This window comes from Papaver somniferum, chromosome 10 (assembly GCF_003573695.1).
Source record: "Papaver somniferum cultivar HN1 chromosome 10, ASM357369v1, whole genome shotgun sequence".
Lineage (NCBI taxonomy): Eukaryota > Viridiplantae > Streptophyta > Magnoliopsida > Ranunculales > Papaveraceae > Papaver > Papaver somniferum.
This window is the reverse complement of record NC_039367.1, coordinates 72,806,551-72,824,366: the sequence shown is the minus strand read 5'-3', so window position 1 is coordinate 72,824,366 and position 17,816 is coordinate 72,806,551. Positions and strand designations below refer to the sequence as shown.

The 17,816-nt window shown below is 37.4% G+C and overlaps 2 protein-coding genes across 2 annotated transcripts; both read right to left on the bottom strand.

Annotated features, from left to right (window-relative positions):
• Positions 1-11,320: 11,320 nt before the first annotated feature.
• Positions 11,321-11,698, bottom strand: LOC113315789. The gene has a single exon (XM_026564040.1). It carries the CDS (start codon positions 11,696-11,698, stop codon positions 11,321-11,323), a length of 378 nt encoding a protein of 125 aa, XP_026419825.1.
• A 1,601-nt stretch (positions 11,699-13,299) lies between these two features.
• Positions 13,300-17,537, bottom strand: LOC113319035 (NADH dehydrogenase [ubiquinone] iron-sulfur protein 5-B-like). Its single transcript, XM_026567338.1, has 2 exons — positions 17,283-17,537; positions 13,300-13,752 (listed from the first exon to the last, which is right to left on the bottom strand). The coding sequence occupies exons 1-2, from the start codon at positions 17,430-17,432 to the stop codon at positions 13,642-13,644; spliced, it is 261 nt and encodes an 86-aa protein (XP_026423123.1). The 5' UTR covers positions 17,433-17,537; the 3' UTR covers positions 13,300-13,641.
• Positions 17,538-17,816: the final 279 nt, after the last annotated feature.

Here is a 17,816-nt window from a genome sequence, read left to right as displayed (position 1 = left end):
TTGAGTGATAAACCATTCAAATTGAACAACAAGAGCTAAGATCAGTCTGATAGTGGTGGGTTTAGCAACAGGACTGAAAGTTTCATAAAATTCGATACCTTGTTGCTGATGAAAACCCTTAGCAACCAACCTGGATTTGAATTTGTCAATGGAGCCATCAGCTTTATGTTTCACTCTAAACACCCATTTGCAGCCTACCACATTTTGACTTGGGTGAGGATCTACCAAGGACCAAATTCCTGCTAAATTATGAGCAGTGATCTCATCTGCCATAGATAATCTCCACTTTTTCTTCTTGTTTGCCTGACTGAAGCATGTTGGTGTTGGATCTGAAATATTGCTTAAGAAAGCTCTTGGCAATACATATTTAGAAGCATAATATGTCTTTAGTTTAAACATACCTCGTTTAGCTCTAGTAATCATGTTATATGCATTAGTAGTGTTGCTAGGTACAGGAACGGACTCAGTAGGAAAGGCAGAAACAGATACTGTGGTGATATCAGAGTCTGAAATAATAGGACAAGAAGAAGAATCTGTTATGGGACATGAAAGAGAGTATGTATGTTTAAGTGACTGAAAATCATCAGTAAGCACTAAGTAGAGGTGGAAAGTGAGAGATAAAGAACTCTCATCAAAAACAACATGCCTTGAGATATATATTCTTCCTTTGGAGGGGTCTAGACATTGATATCCTTTTTGAAAAGAGTTGTAGCCTAAAAACACACAATGCTTGCTTCTAGGTTGGTTTTTGAGCTAGTGTATGGTCGTAGCCAAGGAAAGCAAGCACATCCAAAACATTTGAGAAAGTTGTAGTCAGGTTTAACATGAAATAAAACTTCAAGAGGAGTGGAAAAAGAGATAGATTTGGTTGGAAGTGTATTTATTAAGAAATTGGCAGTATTAAAAGCATAGACCCAGTAGGCATGGGGGAGACCATATTGAAGTAGAAGAGTTCTACTAAGTTTAAAATGTGTTTATGCTTAGACTCAACAACTCCATTCTGTTCAGGAGTGTGAGGACAAGTTAATTCATGAAAAATGCCTTTATGAGTTAAGAACTCTTTTAGATACTCATTAAAGAATTCACCTCCTATGTATGTTCTAATAACTTTAACGGGACATTGAAGAAAAGTCTCTATTTGGTTCACAAAAGATATAAAAACATTCTTAAAGTCAGACTTGAGAGGCAAAAGAAATAACTAACAATATTTAGAAAAATCGTCGATAATAGCAGCATAATATAAAGATCCATCAACTGATTTAACATTACATGGTCCCCATAGATCCATATTAAGTAAAGCTAAAGGAGTAGAACTAACAGTGGAAGATAACTGAAAAGGTTGTTTGTGACTACAACTTAACTGATAATCATTACAAAAAAGGGTTTATTCTGAAAATCAGTAAGAGCAAAGCTCTTATTTATGCGTTGAAGTGATTGAAAAGATGGATGTCCAAGTCGTCGATGCCAAACTTCAATAGAAGAGAAGGCTGAGGGTGATGAAGATGTGGGAGAGTAGTGACTGGAGTTGAAGTGGAGAGGATACAGACCATTACTCTGATATCCCTTGTACAGAATCCTCCTAGTGGAGAGATCCTGAACACTAAAACCATCACAAGTGAAGTTCAGAGAACAGTTGTTGTCGGAGGTAAATTTATGGACATATAATAGGTTCTGAGTAGATTTAGGGACTAACAACACATTATTTACCACACAAGCATGATTTTCTAAGTATTTAGTACTAGAGCCATAGTGAGAAATCTTCATACCTTCCCCATTTGCAGTTGAGATCATCTCTGAACCAGTGAAAGGAGAATGAACAGTTAAGGAACCTTCTTCAGCAGTGATGTGGTTGTTAGCACCAGAATCTACAAACCGTGGATTTTCACCAAAAGAATTAGCATTAGCAAGCATAGCTGATAAATTTAAAGGTGGTGTTCTTCCTTAATAAGCAAAGTTCAATCGCTGATGACAGGTGGGTGCTAAGTGCCCTTGTTTGAGACAAAGCTAACACGGTTCTTTGTCTGAGAAAGTAGAGGCCTGAGCAAATGTTGGTGGTCTTTGAGCTGTGGGCATGGGTGACCAACCTTGTTGTGAAGATGACCAACCTTGTTGTGGAGATGACCAACCTTGTGGTGGAGGTTGTCTTGGAGAATAATATGAAGGAGGTACATACTGTGGATGAAAAGAGTTGTATGACTTGGCAAATGAAGGTGTCTAACCACGACCTCTGCCACGATGTCCTCTAGAATGAGATGGCGAAAAGGCTCTAGGTGCAAAATAATAGTTATAAGGAACATGTTGAAAATCAGAGCTAGCAGCAAAAGCTTTCTCAGAAGATATCTTTAAGGCATTCAATCTGTCAGTAACTAATATCTCTTCACTGAGCAATAGATTATGAATTTCCGTACTGGTAACAGGTGGAGAACGAACTCGAATATAGGTAGCAAAAGCAGCATAGTCAGGATGAAGACCATTTAAGATAGTTACCACAATTTCAGAATCTGAAACAACACATCCAGCAGCAGCCAAAACATCAGTAAGTTTCTTCAGTTCAGATAGAAACTGAGAGACCTTGATGAAGAGTCTGAAGCTTAGTGCGAAGTTGAATCACATGTGTAGACTAAGTCTGTGCAAACTTCTCCTCAATAAGTCTCCAAAGATCAAAAACAGTAGAAGCACCAACCAAATGACCAAATACAATGTGAAATAGTAGAGTTTATCCAGAGAATAATTGTTTGATCTACCTCATTCCACTTGGTATAAGCAGGATTAATTACTTGATTACGTTCATTAACACGAGTGAGATATTGAGGAGGGAAAAACCAGTACCATCAATATAAGAAAGACCATTGTAACGTTTTAATAAAGGAAGAAAAGCAGATTTCCATATCAAAAAATTATCATCGCGAAGTTTAACAGGAATGATATTAGCTATTTGATTTAAAGGTTGTGAAGTAATCAGAGATGTAGGGTTTTGTTCCATAATTAAACAGTTTGAAAAGATGATAAACAATGAAATTGGATTGAATAAATTTTGGAAAAGAAAAATTAAATTGATAAGAAAGTATGAGTAGTTATCAGATTTAAAAACTAAAAATCAATCGATTTGAGAAGGAGGATCGAAACTAACGTCGTGAGGCTCCCTTCTCGAATGATACCATGGTAAACCTAACAACAATCTTCAATGTAAAATGAAAATAATAATCAATCAATGAAATCTGGTAACATTGTGTATCTCTGACTTAATAACAAGTAAGATAAAGTAAATCTCACAAAAGGAAAATAACCTAAGCATACAGGTTTCACAGACGCACTTTAGAGACTAAAAAAAGAAATATCACGTGCGACATACACACACAAAGGTAACTCACACAATTACAGTTACAACACAGTTAGGCTAATCCCTATGGGCTAGATATTTAGCTGCTAAATTGGCCATCCACGTCAGATTGGGCAACCTCCTAACCCCTATGGGGATGGCCAATCTAGCCGCGAAACGCCTAACAATTAGGCGTCCAACGCCGAACCAAACCGCGTTACATTTTTTATTTTCTAAAAAAACTGATTATTTAATATTTCTCCCTCCATTATTTCCTCTCTCTCCCCTTTTTTTTCTTCTCTCAATCTTTTCCTCTCTCCTCTCTCCCTCTTTTTTTTTCTCCTCTCTCCCTCTTTTTTTTCCTCGCGTTTTTAGGGGCCACTCAAAAGGATTTAGGGGCCAACAATAAAACAAAAAAGGTCACCCAAAGGGAAAATGTAGCCAGCCCTTATCTCGCGTAATTCGTAATGGCGAAATTACCCTTATATATTCGGAGGATATGATAACATTGTTACCCTCCGAATGCAATCGGAAGCCAAAATATTTCCCAGACTTCCGATTGTAGTCGGTGCAGTATTTCTTGGTTCGTGTTTTGGATTCAGCGTTAATCGGGAGTTAAATATATTACAAAACCTACCGATTATAAGTTGCCGCAAATTCAAATTTTGAAAGCTACCATAATCGGTAGATATGCTAAATCCAATACCTACCGATTATTGGTTTCTCCACATTCAACTTTCGTCAAATTAGCCGTTGGAGTTTTTGGGAAAAACAAAAAGAGCCGTTGGACCCTAAACCTATATGAAGAAACTCATATCTATCACCCCAATTGCACCAAACTCTTTCCGCTCTTCAGTTTTAATTTTCATAACAAAAAACATGGATATTGCTTTTGCCGAAGAAGAAGATTGTGCTATTTATAGAGCGTGGGTTGTGGTAACTACTCATGATCGTGTTCACAAGCTCCACAAATCGGAATCCGAAGAGCAGATATGGAACCGTATCTTAATGGTATTTGAGGCCTTAGATGGTAATCGAATTCGAAGATCATCCAATGACATTAAGATGAGAAAGAATGCGCTCGATAAGGAGATTGACAAACTTGAAGATGAGGAACGGTTTGTTAGGAACACTTTTCCTTGGTGGACGTTTGAAAAACGAGTAAGTATCTCTGTAACTCCAACTCACATTAACAAAAGTTAGTACTAACTTGTTACTCATTCGTAATTTCAGAGAAATCTTGCGGATCGCCGGTATATGGACCTCTACGGGAAACGATTTGAACATGAAGGATGCTACAAAATCAAGAGGGACAATTTCTATGGTCACTGGAAGTTATGATCTGTTTTAATACTTTTATGGTCAATTAGGAGTATGGATTTAGGTGCTTTTGACGAAATTGTAAGGTTAAGGCAGTTTGAATTTTATGTAATGGATGTAATCGGAGTATTATTAATATAAAAACTAACCGATTGTACGAAATCGGTAGATTATTTTGTTAAACAAACTACCGATTGTAATATTCGGTTATGTTATGAGTCAACTTTCTTTCCGATTATGGTGTTGTTTGGTTCCGATTGTAATATTCGGTTGGAATAATCGAAAGGGTAATAAAAACTAAACTTCCGATTATGGTTTGTTTTGAACTTGTAATATTCGGAGGATAGGTTTTTTGTAAAGTTCCGAAGGTACGATGGCCCAAAAATCAGAATTTGGGAAAAACTGATACTTTTCAAATTTTGAAATTGAAATAATCGGAAGTTAAACAGTTACCCAAACTTCCGAATATGGGCTGTCTAACCTTCTATATTGGCCCTTGGAACCACCTAGAGCCATGGCGTGGTTTGTTTTGAACTTGTAATATTCGGAGGATAAATTTTTTTGTAAAGTTCCGAATGTACGATGACCCAAAAATCAGAATTTGGGAAAAACTGATACTTTTCAAATTTTGAAATTGAAATAATCGGAAGTTAAACAGTTACCCAAACTTCCGAATATGGGCTGTCTAACCTTCTATATTGGCCCTTGGAACCACCTAGAGCCATGGCGTGGTTTGTTTTGAACTTGTAATATTCGAAGGATAAATTTTTTTGTAAAGTTCCGATTGTACGATGGCCCAAAAATCAGAATTTGGGAAAAACTGATACTTTTCAAATTTTGAAATTGAATTAATCGGAAGTTAAACAGTTACCCAAACTTCCGAATATGGGCTGTCTATCCTTCTATATTGGCCCTTGGAACCACCTAGAGCCATGGCGTGGTTTGTTTTGAACTTGTAATATTCGAAGGATAAATTTTTTTGTAAAGTTCCGAATGTACGATGGCCCAAAAATCAGAATTTGGGAAAAACTGATACTTTTAAAATTTTGAAATTGAAATAATCGGAAGTTAAACAGTTACCCAAACTTCCGAATATGGGCTGTCTAACCTTCTATATTGGCCCTTGGAACCACCTAGAGCCATGGCGTGGTTTGTTTTGAACTTGTAATATTCTCTCGATAAATTTTTTTGTAAAGTTCCGATTGTACGATGGCCCAAAAATCAGAATTTGGGAAAAACTGATACTTTTCAAATTTTGAAATTGAAATAATCGGAAGTTAAACAGTTACCCAAACTTCCGAATATGGGCTGTCTAACCTTCTATATTGGCCCTTGGAACCACCTAGAGCCATGGCGTGGTTTGTTTTGAACTTGTAATATTTGGAGGATAAATTTTTTTGTAAAGTTCCGAATGTACGATGGCCCAAAAATCAGAATTTGGGAAAAACACAAATTTTGAAATTGAAATAATCGGAAGTTAAATTAGTTACCAAATCTTCCGAATATAACACACAAATCATTGTCATTTGAACTTGTCTAACTTAGTTACCCAAACAAATTTCCGAATGTACAACAAAAATCATTGTCATTTATGTGCTCTTCTTTACTTTACGACCGTGACAACCTCCCAGTCCTGCACGACCAAGGGTTTGAGCACCTTCAGTTGGAGCAGCTTTAGTTGGAGCAGCTTCAGCGCTCGATGAAGCTCGAGTTCTTTTACCCGTCTTTGATACTGCCACCTTGGGCGGATGCCTCTTCGTGACTTTCTCCCCAAACTGTGCAGCATAATCTTCGTTATCCATATTATCAACTAGATCTCTAGCCTCTTTGATCTTCTCAGCTGGCATGGGATCTCCGCTCTTCAGGCATGCAGTTAACATTTTGGAAACACGCTTGAACCTATTCACCTGTTTTTTATACGTAATGACATAACATCAAACGGTAATTACCTAAGATTTATAGGAATCATATAAAATGAAAAAAAATATAAGAACACGCACCAGTCTATCATAACCAGCTGGTTTGTCTTTGATGATACAATTATAACTTGAACCCGCCGCAATAGTGTTGGATTTGATTTCACGGATAACCAAAGGATGTGATACCTTGTTATACCAACTCATATAGTCTGGAGAAATTTCATCACCTCGGTTGGTTCGTCTACCAGTGTCGATAATCAAGTCATTCCTCTTATCCCAGTTATCAAGAACAGTAGGTGGGCCTGTGTGAACAATTGTAAGATTATCACCACTAGAAGAGCACAACTCCAACTCCAATTTGTAGTAATCCCCCATTTTCTCCAGAGGTTGTTGTTGTATATACCCGTGTTGTCGCATCACCCTAGAGGGGTTATACATCACATATCCTGTGGGGTGCCACAATGGTCCAAAATAAATGGACAAGTCCGACCGAAAATTTATATGCCCACTGGCTCGATCTTCCTTGTATGGATCAAAGCATACGTCCGAGGCCTTCAATTGGTCCAAAATCTCCCTCATGCGAATCAACTGCTGCTCTTTTGTCCTAGACGGTTGTCTTCAAATATATACTTTGTTCCTCTAGGAGTACCTTTGCACCACCCCGGGTTCTCTCCGGCCAACTTCAGGATAGGGAAGTGGTCATAGATCCATGCCTATATACATAAGAAATCAAGTTTTAGTAAATAGATTGTGTATATTCGGTAGTAATTTCCAAACATAATTTCCGATTATATATAATCGGAAACAAAACTGAGTACCTATCTACCGAATACCCAACATTCGGAAATAGATATGGATCATTTCCTACCGAATATGCGTCATTTGGAGTTCAGTAACCTATAGTTTTTCTGGCCTGTATATTCGGTAGTAATATCAAAAAAATATTTCCGATTATATATAATCGGAAATAAAACTAAGTACCTAGCCACCGAATAACAAACATTCGGAAAATAAGATGGATCAATTCCTACAGAATATGCGTCCTTTGGAGTTCAGTAACCTCTAGTTTTTCTGGCCTGTATACTCGGTAGTAATATCAAAAACATATTTCCGATTATATATAATCGGAAATAAAACTGAGTACCTAGGCACCGAATAACAAACATTCGGAAATAGATATGGATCATTTCCTACCGAATATGCGTCATTTGGAGTTCAGTAACCTCTAGTTTTTCTGGCCTGTATATTCGGTGGTAATATCAAAAACATATTTCCGATTATATATAATCGGAAATAAAACTAAGTACCTAGCCACCGAATAAAAAACATTCGGAAAATAAGATGGATCAATTCCTACCGAATATGCGTCCTTTGGAGTTATGAATATGCGTCCTTTGGAGTTATGAATATGCATCATATGTATTGTCTACCGAATAACTATAGAGTGAGTTATAGAGTTAAAGAAAAAACCTGCAATAGATCCACGTTCCCCGCAACTTGGCAGGTTCCTAGCCTCGACGCCTTTCTCAACTCTTCCATCAAGAATGCTAGGCATGCCGTGCCCCAAGAATAGTCACCGACTTCATGGAGAGGATCCAAAAGTTTTATAAGGTTGGCGTCGATCCGGTTGCCAGAAGTATTGGGGAATATGACACATCCCAATACACAGAGGAGATATGCAGTGGCAGCGTGGTTCACTTGCTCATCAGTTAACGTTCCATTCTTTTCCTTCTCCAAGGTGCCCCGGAACATATTCATCAAAGCTGTAATGTTGATATGTCTTGTTCTTTAACTGGCATGCCTCCTAAACTCTGTTGTTGTTGTCTATTCATCCCAACCTAAGCACTTGTTAGTTAGAGAATAAAGTTGTGCCCAACTTAACTGCTTTGTGTAGTTAAACTTCACAGTTGTGCCTTGGTCGGGAAGGTTAAGAATCTGCACAACATCATCCGGGGTGATCGTCATCTCCCCAAACGGCATATGGAAAGTATCGGTCTCAGGATACATTCTCTCCACGAACGCCGATATGGCCACACGATCATGTTCCAACAATGAATTCTCGGCGGCATTAGCTAACCCCGAGTTGGCAACAATTGTCTTGAAACTTTCACATTCACCGGATAAAGGCCACGCAAGCATTTTTGTTGGTGCGGCGGTAGGTTTGAGTAGACGGACCGCATCTTGATGATCCTATTAAAGATGTGATGCTTTCTTAGCAATATCCTTCCTTACAACATCTTTTCCTTTTTTGGCTTTTTGGGTACCACTTGGTTGTCCTTCTTCTTCTACTCTTTCCACTGGATCAACTGGTTCAACACTTGGTCCTGCACTTTGTTGAGCGGCTTGTTCAACACTTGGTCGCACCCCTTGTTCACTGCCTTGTTGTTCAACAGTTGGTTGCACTCCTTGTTGACTGCTTTGTTCTTGTTCGCTTTGTTGAGCACCAGAATTATCTTTGGCACTCCTTTCCCTCCTAGCACTAGCTGTCACTTTCTTCCTCCCTTCTCGACTTTGTCTAAACAACAAAGAAAGGAACAATATTTACAAACTATACAATCGGAAGACAGAGTATGGAAATATAACCCGAATGTACACATTCGGACGTAAGAAGACACATATTGTTCCCGAATACAAAACAATCGGAAGCTAACTAAACATATTTGCAACCGAATATACATCAATTGGAGTTCAGAAGCTGTAAATTTTTCATCCTACACAATCGGAAGACAAAGTGCACATCTACAACCCGAATGTACAAATTCGGAAGTAAGAAGACACATATTTTTTCCGAATGAAAAACAATCGGAATATAACTAAACATGTTTACAACCGAATATTCATCAACTGGAGTTCAGAAACTCTAAAATTTTATCCTACACAATCGGAGGTATAAAACATTATATTGTCTTCCGAATAAATACTGGCCCCAAAATGGGATTTTTCCTATATCAGAAATTTTGAGATTTTTTCAATATATACATTTGGTAGTGAGTGTTCTTCCGAATATTTTGTGTCTACTTAAATATATTCGGTAGCCAAAAAATTCATTAAACTACCGATTATTAGCAGTTTGTATCCAGGAAGATATGGCCACCAATATTCGGCAGATAATCATCAAATCTTTCTCCCGAATACTGTCGATGTTCTTGAAAAATGAAGAACACGACTACATTCAGAAGTAAATGAGCATGCATATCGTCTGAATCTGGATAAATAACCGAAAACCCTAGAAATTTTTTTTCTCGATTCGACGAATTAAAGCGAAATAAACCCCAAAAATGATAGATTCTTACCTAATTGGGGCCATTTGAAGTTGACGAAGTGTTTGAGTCTCGGAATCGCCACCACCGACTACATTGCCGGGTACTTCTTCTTCGCGTTCTTCTTCATTTGCAGCAAGAATTTCTTTATTTCTTGCTAAAATTCCAATGTTTGGATCGATACCCCGAGCAACATTTTTGGTTCTAGGTCTGTGGGTTTCATTTCTCTTATCCATTGTTTTATAATCGAATCGACGATGTTTTGATTTTACGATTCGCGGCGATGTTTCGGTTGAACGAGGAAATTTTTTTTTCTTCCACAATCGGAAGATAATATGAAACTGGAAGAAGAAGAGTTGAAATGAGTAGAATTGTTTTTGATTTGGTTTTTATACAGTTTTACCAGAAGGGCATTTATGTAACTTCAATATCATATAGGGTACCCCTTAACTAGAGTCTTTGGCTGGGTATAAATTGATGGCCCCTAAATCCTTTGGGGTGGCCGCTAAAAACGCCAGGTTTTTTTTCTCTCTCTATTTCTTACTCTTTCCCCACGTTCTCCATCACTTTATTTCCTTCTTTTTCTCTCTCTATCACTTTCTCTCCATCACGAAAAAAAATATATAGCGCCGAACCGTTCGACGTTGGGACCATTTTTTGAGCGCCGAACGATTCAGCGTTTCAATCTCGCTGATAGTTGGATGGCGAGCAACTGCTAGGAGAGAGAACTATCCACTATCATTGTTAACTTTTTTCCAACACTTATTTTTTGATTTGCAACACTTTTTAGCCAATCTAGCACTCAATCTACCCCATAGGAATTAGCCTTACTGCCGAGTACATTTCACTACTACGACCACATTAATTTTTAAACACATGCTCCATGTGGTCACACACACTTATGACTCTTCTTCTTCTTGAACCAAACCAACCTGTCATTTACTTCCACAAAAGCTCCTAACATGCAATCTAGACTATAACGCACAGCACCATTAGTGGGAACCATGTGCCATAACCGAAGACTTCATCATTTGATGATCAGTTTTATATTATTTTGCAAGATACTTTTATAACTAAGCCTGACCAGTAGACTCGAATTACAACCACGCGGATATAGTATTCCATTTGCATAACCGTTGTCCGGTTAGTTACACTAATAAATTCTACTCACTCAGTTTATTATCAAGGACTGAAAATCTCAGAGGATCATCCCATGAGACGAACCAGTTCAATATTTGTTCTTTAGTTAATGCAGATGCGACAAAAAGAGAACATGGGTAAAAGAAAAGGAAGATATTATTCCGAAGGGCATTACTGGAAATATACAAAGTAAAACATACTACGTAGAAGTAAAAATGAAGCAAGATCCCCCACATGCTGAAATGTTCTTCAACATGAAGAACTCACAGATTTTGGATTCAAGAACATCATTTATAAATCCATAAAAAAATGTTATCATTACATAATCTACACAAAATTATACCAAACATACAGCCGATCGATCAATCGTCGGAATCATCATCCTCCGATCCGAACAATGAGAAACGATTATAAAGAAGAAAAAGAACAAGAAAAAGAAAAAGAGCAACACCTACAGGTGAACCGCTAAGTCGATGAATAGAATCAGGTTCACCTCCATTTGATGTAAAGATACCAGATAATACCGAAGCTCGATCTGATGATAAGAATTGTATAAGTAATAAAAGAACCACGGGTACCATAAGAAGACCTAATGGACTTAATAACTCAGTGATAAACTCTGTAACTGCTTCACCAAATTCTTCACCACCTAGATAGATCGGTACCATTACTACTAAACCTACTACTATTGCAAATAATAATCCATCTGGTGCTACTCTTCCTCCTTCTTGATCTATCATTTTCTGTCTTTGCTATGGTTTGTGTTTTTCTTTTGCTTCTGTTTTAGACTGTGTTGAAGTTTGAAGTGAAATGGAGTTATTAGGTGAGGTCTTCTTAAAGGGGAGGTGGGACGCGTTTAATGGAGAGAAAGATAGTAAATAATTTGGTGTGTGTAATTAATTAACTAAAATCTAATTAATTACTTACTTATTTATTTATGATTAGAGTTTGATTGAGATCTAATTACAAAAAGTTAAAGTACTAGTAGAACATCTGTTTAGGTGGAAACTTGAAAAGTACGGTCTTGTCTTACTTATTTGAACTTAATTGCACTTTATTATTCTCCGCCCTTGGAGTAATTAGTCTTTTTAAGTTTTACCTCAACATGTAAAATCCTTGATTATGATCTAAGGGATCATATTAGTCTCTTATCTTTTATTTAGAGGACTTTGAGGGGGCAAATTCAGACCACTAATAATAAGAATATGAACCAAAACGAAGTCATGATGAGTCCATATGACACACTTGATTCGGTCACCAGACCCTGACAGTAAGGAAGTAACACAGTAAGTCAGTTCAGAAAGTGAGAGTTTAACCTCCATTATGTAACGAATGACAGTGTGTACTATGTACCATGCCAAAGAGAAGTTTCCATGCCATTTCCTGTAAGAGAATCTGAATCTCATCTTAAATTTGTCCCCCCCTTCAGGCACGTTCTTTTGTCTCCCAAGTACTTTACATGGTTAACTTTACCTAGCTAATTACCTCTGAGATTCTCAGTCACTCTTGTTGACTGGATGCGAGTTGTTAAAGCCCAGCCCAAATCTAATTTGTGTCCAACACTTTTATTAAGGACCTCGCCGGATTAGGCACACGACGTTCTCTTCGTGATTAGGCACAGAAGATCTCTTCGTGTTTAAAATGACATTCCCTGATTGATTGCCTTGCCGCCGTGGATATCTCGCACTGTTGCAGCCCAATTCAACTAGAACATGGTAGCATACACCTTATTTGTTTTTTACTGCCTCATTTGAGTCGTTTGAATCTGACTCGTCTAGATCTGACTGATATCACCTGACTCATCTGGATCTGACTCAATATGTTTGTTTGATCAGACTCAATATGTTTGTTTTTGGAGTCAGATCTAACTCATCCGACTCAAAAATATATGTAAATCAGTGGCTTGGTCCCATAATTAGGGGCATTTTATTCCCGACTCAAATAGGTCCAAGTCAGGGTTAGATCTGAGTAAGATCTAACCCAAAATCAAAAACGAACGGTCTGACATCTGACTCGAGCCGGATCAGCAGCCAAATCAGATCAGACGCTGACTCACCAAAAAACAAACCCACTCGCACCCTGGAAGAAATCTTTCTATCACAAAATCTTACAACATTGGATTTTGGATAAGACCCTTAGAGCGGTTGCAACTGTTTCTTGCGGATGAATCTAACAGTTAGTCAATCACTGTTCTTCTCTCTGTAGACTATAACTCTATACGCTATCAAATAAACCTGTCAGTGTTTTCACCACATAAATCTATACACTATCTAATAAACCTGTCTTGTATTCACCAAAAAAATACATTTGTGGACAGTACGTACAGTGTGCCAGTATACCAGAAAAACAAACTTGCTCAGTCCAGCAACACAGTTGATAGTAGATATCTAGATGATCAATGTAGAACACGAATGTAATAAGTTTTACAAGGTAAGATGCTGTTTCCAGGTACAACTTACCAGATAACATTCATTATTTGTTTACCAAGAGACAAAAAAAAAAGTATGGATTTTGATTACACTACCTTGACAATGTTGAAAATTTGCTTAAATCGAGAAACCTATACTCATTTAAGAGCCACAAACACATATGACTCCGGAATTACAAACATGTCACTTTCCCACGCATTGAGAAGCTGGTGCCAACCACAATCTTTATTTTTCAACAAAAGAAAGATGAGACGTTAAACATGAGCTGTTTTGAGGCCTACCCCATCTTCTTCTCCTCTGGCCTTCCGTGCAGCTGCTCTTATTTGGCGTTGTTCTTCCTTGTAAACCCGGTTCCTTCGTTGAAACTGCAACGACAATTCCATAACCAAATCAGGGTGAATTGATGAAAATATGTACAAAAATTCATGCAACATACCAGATACTAGCCGAAAATCATACGCTGGGAGCTTACTGTACACTATTAAAAAAACATACCTACAAACAAGAACTCCAAGTGCAGCTGCAAGTACTTGGGAGTTGGGAGTCAGGATATACTTTAGAAGGATGACAAACTAAGGAAGCATCAGCCACTCATGGCACTTATAAGATTACAAGCCGCTTTCATCAACACAAAAGTTGATTTAGGTTATATCAGGGTAGGGATTCTGTTGAATTGGCTCTCAAGACGAGCAGGCTTTTGGACAATGCTATTTAGATTTAGGTTTTGCCTTTGAAATCCCATCTATCATACGTTCACTCTCGTTAGGATTCTGAATTTTTTGCAATAAAACGGCCCCATGGTTCTGACGAACAATTATCTTGTTAGCTATGCTCAGTGCTCACATGCCAGATGCACATCTTACATGAATCAGGAGCTTCCTGTACCTCTTACAGTTAAAGGTAATTAATCTAATGGGATACAAGTTCTTAGTTTTATATATAAAGAGCTGGGACTTCCTGGTAAAATAGTTGTGCCTACTAAGTGAATAGAGTTGGGGAAAGAGGAACCAACTAACATATATCATATACCTAGGGTATATACCTGAATTACACCGAATGATTCCTATAATCATGAATTATTCCCTCTATTAGTACATGCTGAGGCTCTAGGGTACCAGGGTGAGATTTAGGTTCAAGATGAGACAAGGTATGGGTAATAGTTGGGGCAAACCGAGCAACAGCATAAACTACACCCACGGTCTTATGGTTCCTTCTGATGTGGTGATCGAACTGCCAAATAAGAAATGCACACGCAAGAACTCATATGCAGCTCGTGCTACGTCTATCCAAAGTGTTTCCTTCTATCAGACACATTGTACAATTTAGAGGTTATGAACTTTGGGCATTGGTCGAATTCTTCGGATGTTGATGATGCGAACTAATAAGAACAGGTGAGATTCCTGGAAAATACTTAAACCCAAAATGTTGACCAAACCAAACTATTCATATTGCCATGATAATATTTGCATTCAATACAGACGACTCAACAAATAATTACCATAGGAAAAGATTAACAGTGCAGCCAGAAACTTTGGGCCAGAAGGTACAGTAACACATGCAAAATTGGTAACATTAATAAAGAACAATTTTCTAATCAAAGACCACTTACTAGTCATCACGTACATGGATCACCAAAATCACATCCACGTGATAATAAATTAATCTAATGCATGTTTTTTCCAACTCAAATCACCATCTTAATAGAAGATCGCATCAAAACAGCTAATCACATCTACAGAATGTGATTAGTAAATTCACATAACAAACATCAACAATTATTGAACTCCTCAAATGACAATGACCAACCAGTCTATCTCGATTTCTTAGGTCTTTAATATCCAGCTGGCCAGCCGTTCAAATGATTGCAGCAATCTCATTTTACCATGACACACAATATAAACACACTTATTTGTGATTTCAAAAAAGGTAAGTCAGTCACCCGCAACAAAGTTGTTGGTTAGTTATATTTGATGGTATTGGTGGCTCAACTAAGAAGCAATCATGCATAATGTGACCCTTAGTCACCAGATTCGCTCAAAGGCATCACGAATTTCCCTAAAATTCGCAAATTTGCGCTCCTCGCTGAAATTCGTGTTGGGAGTACGCTCCTCACAAGGGAAAATCGCGCTCCCAACATGGGAGGAGTGTTTCACTTGTAACCCAAGAAATTTCCAAGTTTAAAAACGATAACTTCCCATTTTTGTATTAAATTTCCTTGGTATACAAAATAATACTTGAATTCTGTATATCTTTTTAGATTCTAAAAGTTCTAGAGACTCCTAAACTTTCTCTCTCTGTCTATAATTCTATATATACGATCCATTATCCACAAACTTTTCAATACCTCAATCACTTACTAAAAGAAAATCTATGTCTCTTATTCATTTCTAAAAGTTTTTTATTCTATCTGTTATGAAAATTATCAGTATTATTAATTTATCTATGAAACTTATTTACGTTCCCAACTCGCTCCCCGAATTTCATTTTTGAAAATTTTACGAATTTCGACCTCGCTCCCGCTCCTGGTGACTAAGATGTGACCGCTACAACTAAATGGTAGTCACAGATACTACTAAGTTAGGCACCCAAGTACTGAATGCACGGCTCCAAGCATTTAGATCATGTACACTTCTTCCATGAAATGGACAAGACTAAAGTGGACTTTCTTTTCATACACATACCATTGAGATCTAATCAGAAAGGAAACATTCAGAAATAAAAACACTTGAAGCATCATAATTAAGGAAGCATGCAGCCAATCATGGCACTTATAAGATTAACAATCATCTTTGTGGACACAAAAGTTTATTTTAGAATCTAACTACAAGAGGGTAGGGAATTTTTAATTCGTCAGCCGGTGCATCATTCCAATAAGCTTTATTTTTTCCTATGGAATCCGACCTGTTTTCTTCTTTTTAGGATTCTGAGACTTTTGCAATAGAAACAGCCCCGTGGTTCTGAGTTCTGATCATATATTATTTTGTTATGCTCACATGTCAAATGCAAATTTCAGATAGCATAAGAACCTTTCAATAGTTCTTATAGCATAAGAACCTTGCAAAAATAGGTTTGCCCACTGAAGAAATAAAGTTGGGGAACCCACTATGTATTTCTTTGACATAAGATAAATACCTGATATACATCAAATGATTCCTAAAATCCTGGGTTAATACGTTAGTACATCCTCAGACTCTAGAATGATGTCATAAGAGGTCTGGGTAAACTTTGAGGCAAATTGGGCCAGAGCATAAACTCCAACCACCGACTTTTGGCTCCATCCGTTGCAGTTAAAGATACTTCACTTATGGTCTAACAATCCAAAGTCTGTCCTGGTTTCCAACATTCTGTACATTTTAGAGGTTTTGATCTTTGGGCACTGATAAAATTCCTTTAGATGTTGATGTTGCTTCTTAAAAACCGCATCCCACTCCATGAAATTATAAGAACAGGTAAGACTCCTAGAAACCCAAAATGTCAACCAAAAGAAACTATTCCCGCTGCTACAAACAAAGTTTGCATTCAATACGGCAGCTCACCATTTGAAAAAAAGTGCATTCAGTAAACCTACTATAGGAACACACTAATAGACCACAACTATGGAGCCAAAAAAGTGCATCATGTAAAGACTATGGCGCCAAAGTCGCATCATATGGTAACAAAGGTCACCAAAATTCAAGTTATTTTCAGCTCAAATCACCATCTACATAGAACATATTATCAAAACAACTAATCACATATATAAAATTTAATTAGCAAATTCATATAAGAAAAAAACATAAAAAAGTTACCTCTAAATTGAAAGCTAGGGTTTTCATTAACATTTCATGTTAATTTGAAATTCAGTAAAATTTGGGGTCAGATCAGATCCATACAAAAAGAGAAGGAACAAACGAACCTCTTTAGCATGATGAAGACACTCGAGATAATCTTCTCTAAGAAGAGCACAATCTTTAGGTTCTCTACAACTTGACATACATTCACTGAAATCTGTCCAGAAATCGTAACACCTTCCTTTGTTCCCTGTGATTCCCCATCCTGATGCCATCTCGAGAAAAAATCTCTCTCTCTCTCTCTCTCTCTGTAGATTGATCGATTTAATTTCAGCTCCAAATGAATCTTCTCGTTGATGTCAAATGGCTAGATTTAGCAAGGGAGCTACTGACCTTGTTTGGTTACAAAACTACTCCCTGCGTTCTTTTTTAATAGGCCAGTTTTGTTTTTAGCGAAATTTAAAAAAAATTAAGAGAACTAATCATTGAAAGTGGTCCTCATGACACTTGTCAATAAAAGAAGTGAAATGAAATGGTCTCCATGACACTTGTTAGCAAAAGAAGTAAAGTGAAGTGATCCACATGACACTTGTCATCAAAAGAAGTTAAGAGAAAAGTGGTCCCAAAAAATAAAATAACATTTGACTTTCCCAATTAGG

Bases quoted from the DNA above. Each gene is read 5' to 3' on its own strand.
- LOC113315789 (XM_026564040.1), bottom strand. From the start codon at position 11,698: ATGATAGATCAAGAAGGAGGAAGAGTAGCACCAGATGGATTATTATTT.
- LOC113319035 (XM_026567338.1), bottom strand. From the start codon at position 17,432: ATGGCATCAGGATGGGGAATCACAGGGAACAAAGGAAGGTGTTACGAT. The intron at 13,753-17,282 runs GTTCGTTTGTTC...TTGTCGTTGCAG, and splicing joins GTCTTCATCATGCTAAAGAG to TTTCAACGAAGGAACCGGGT.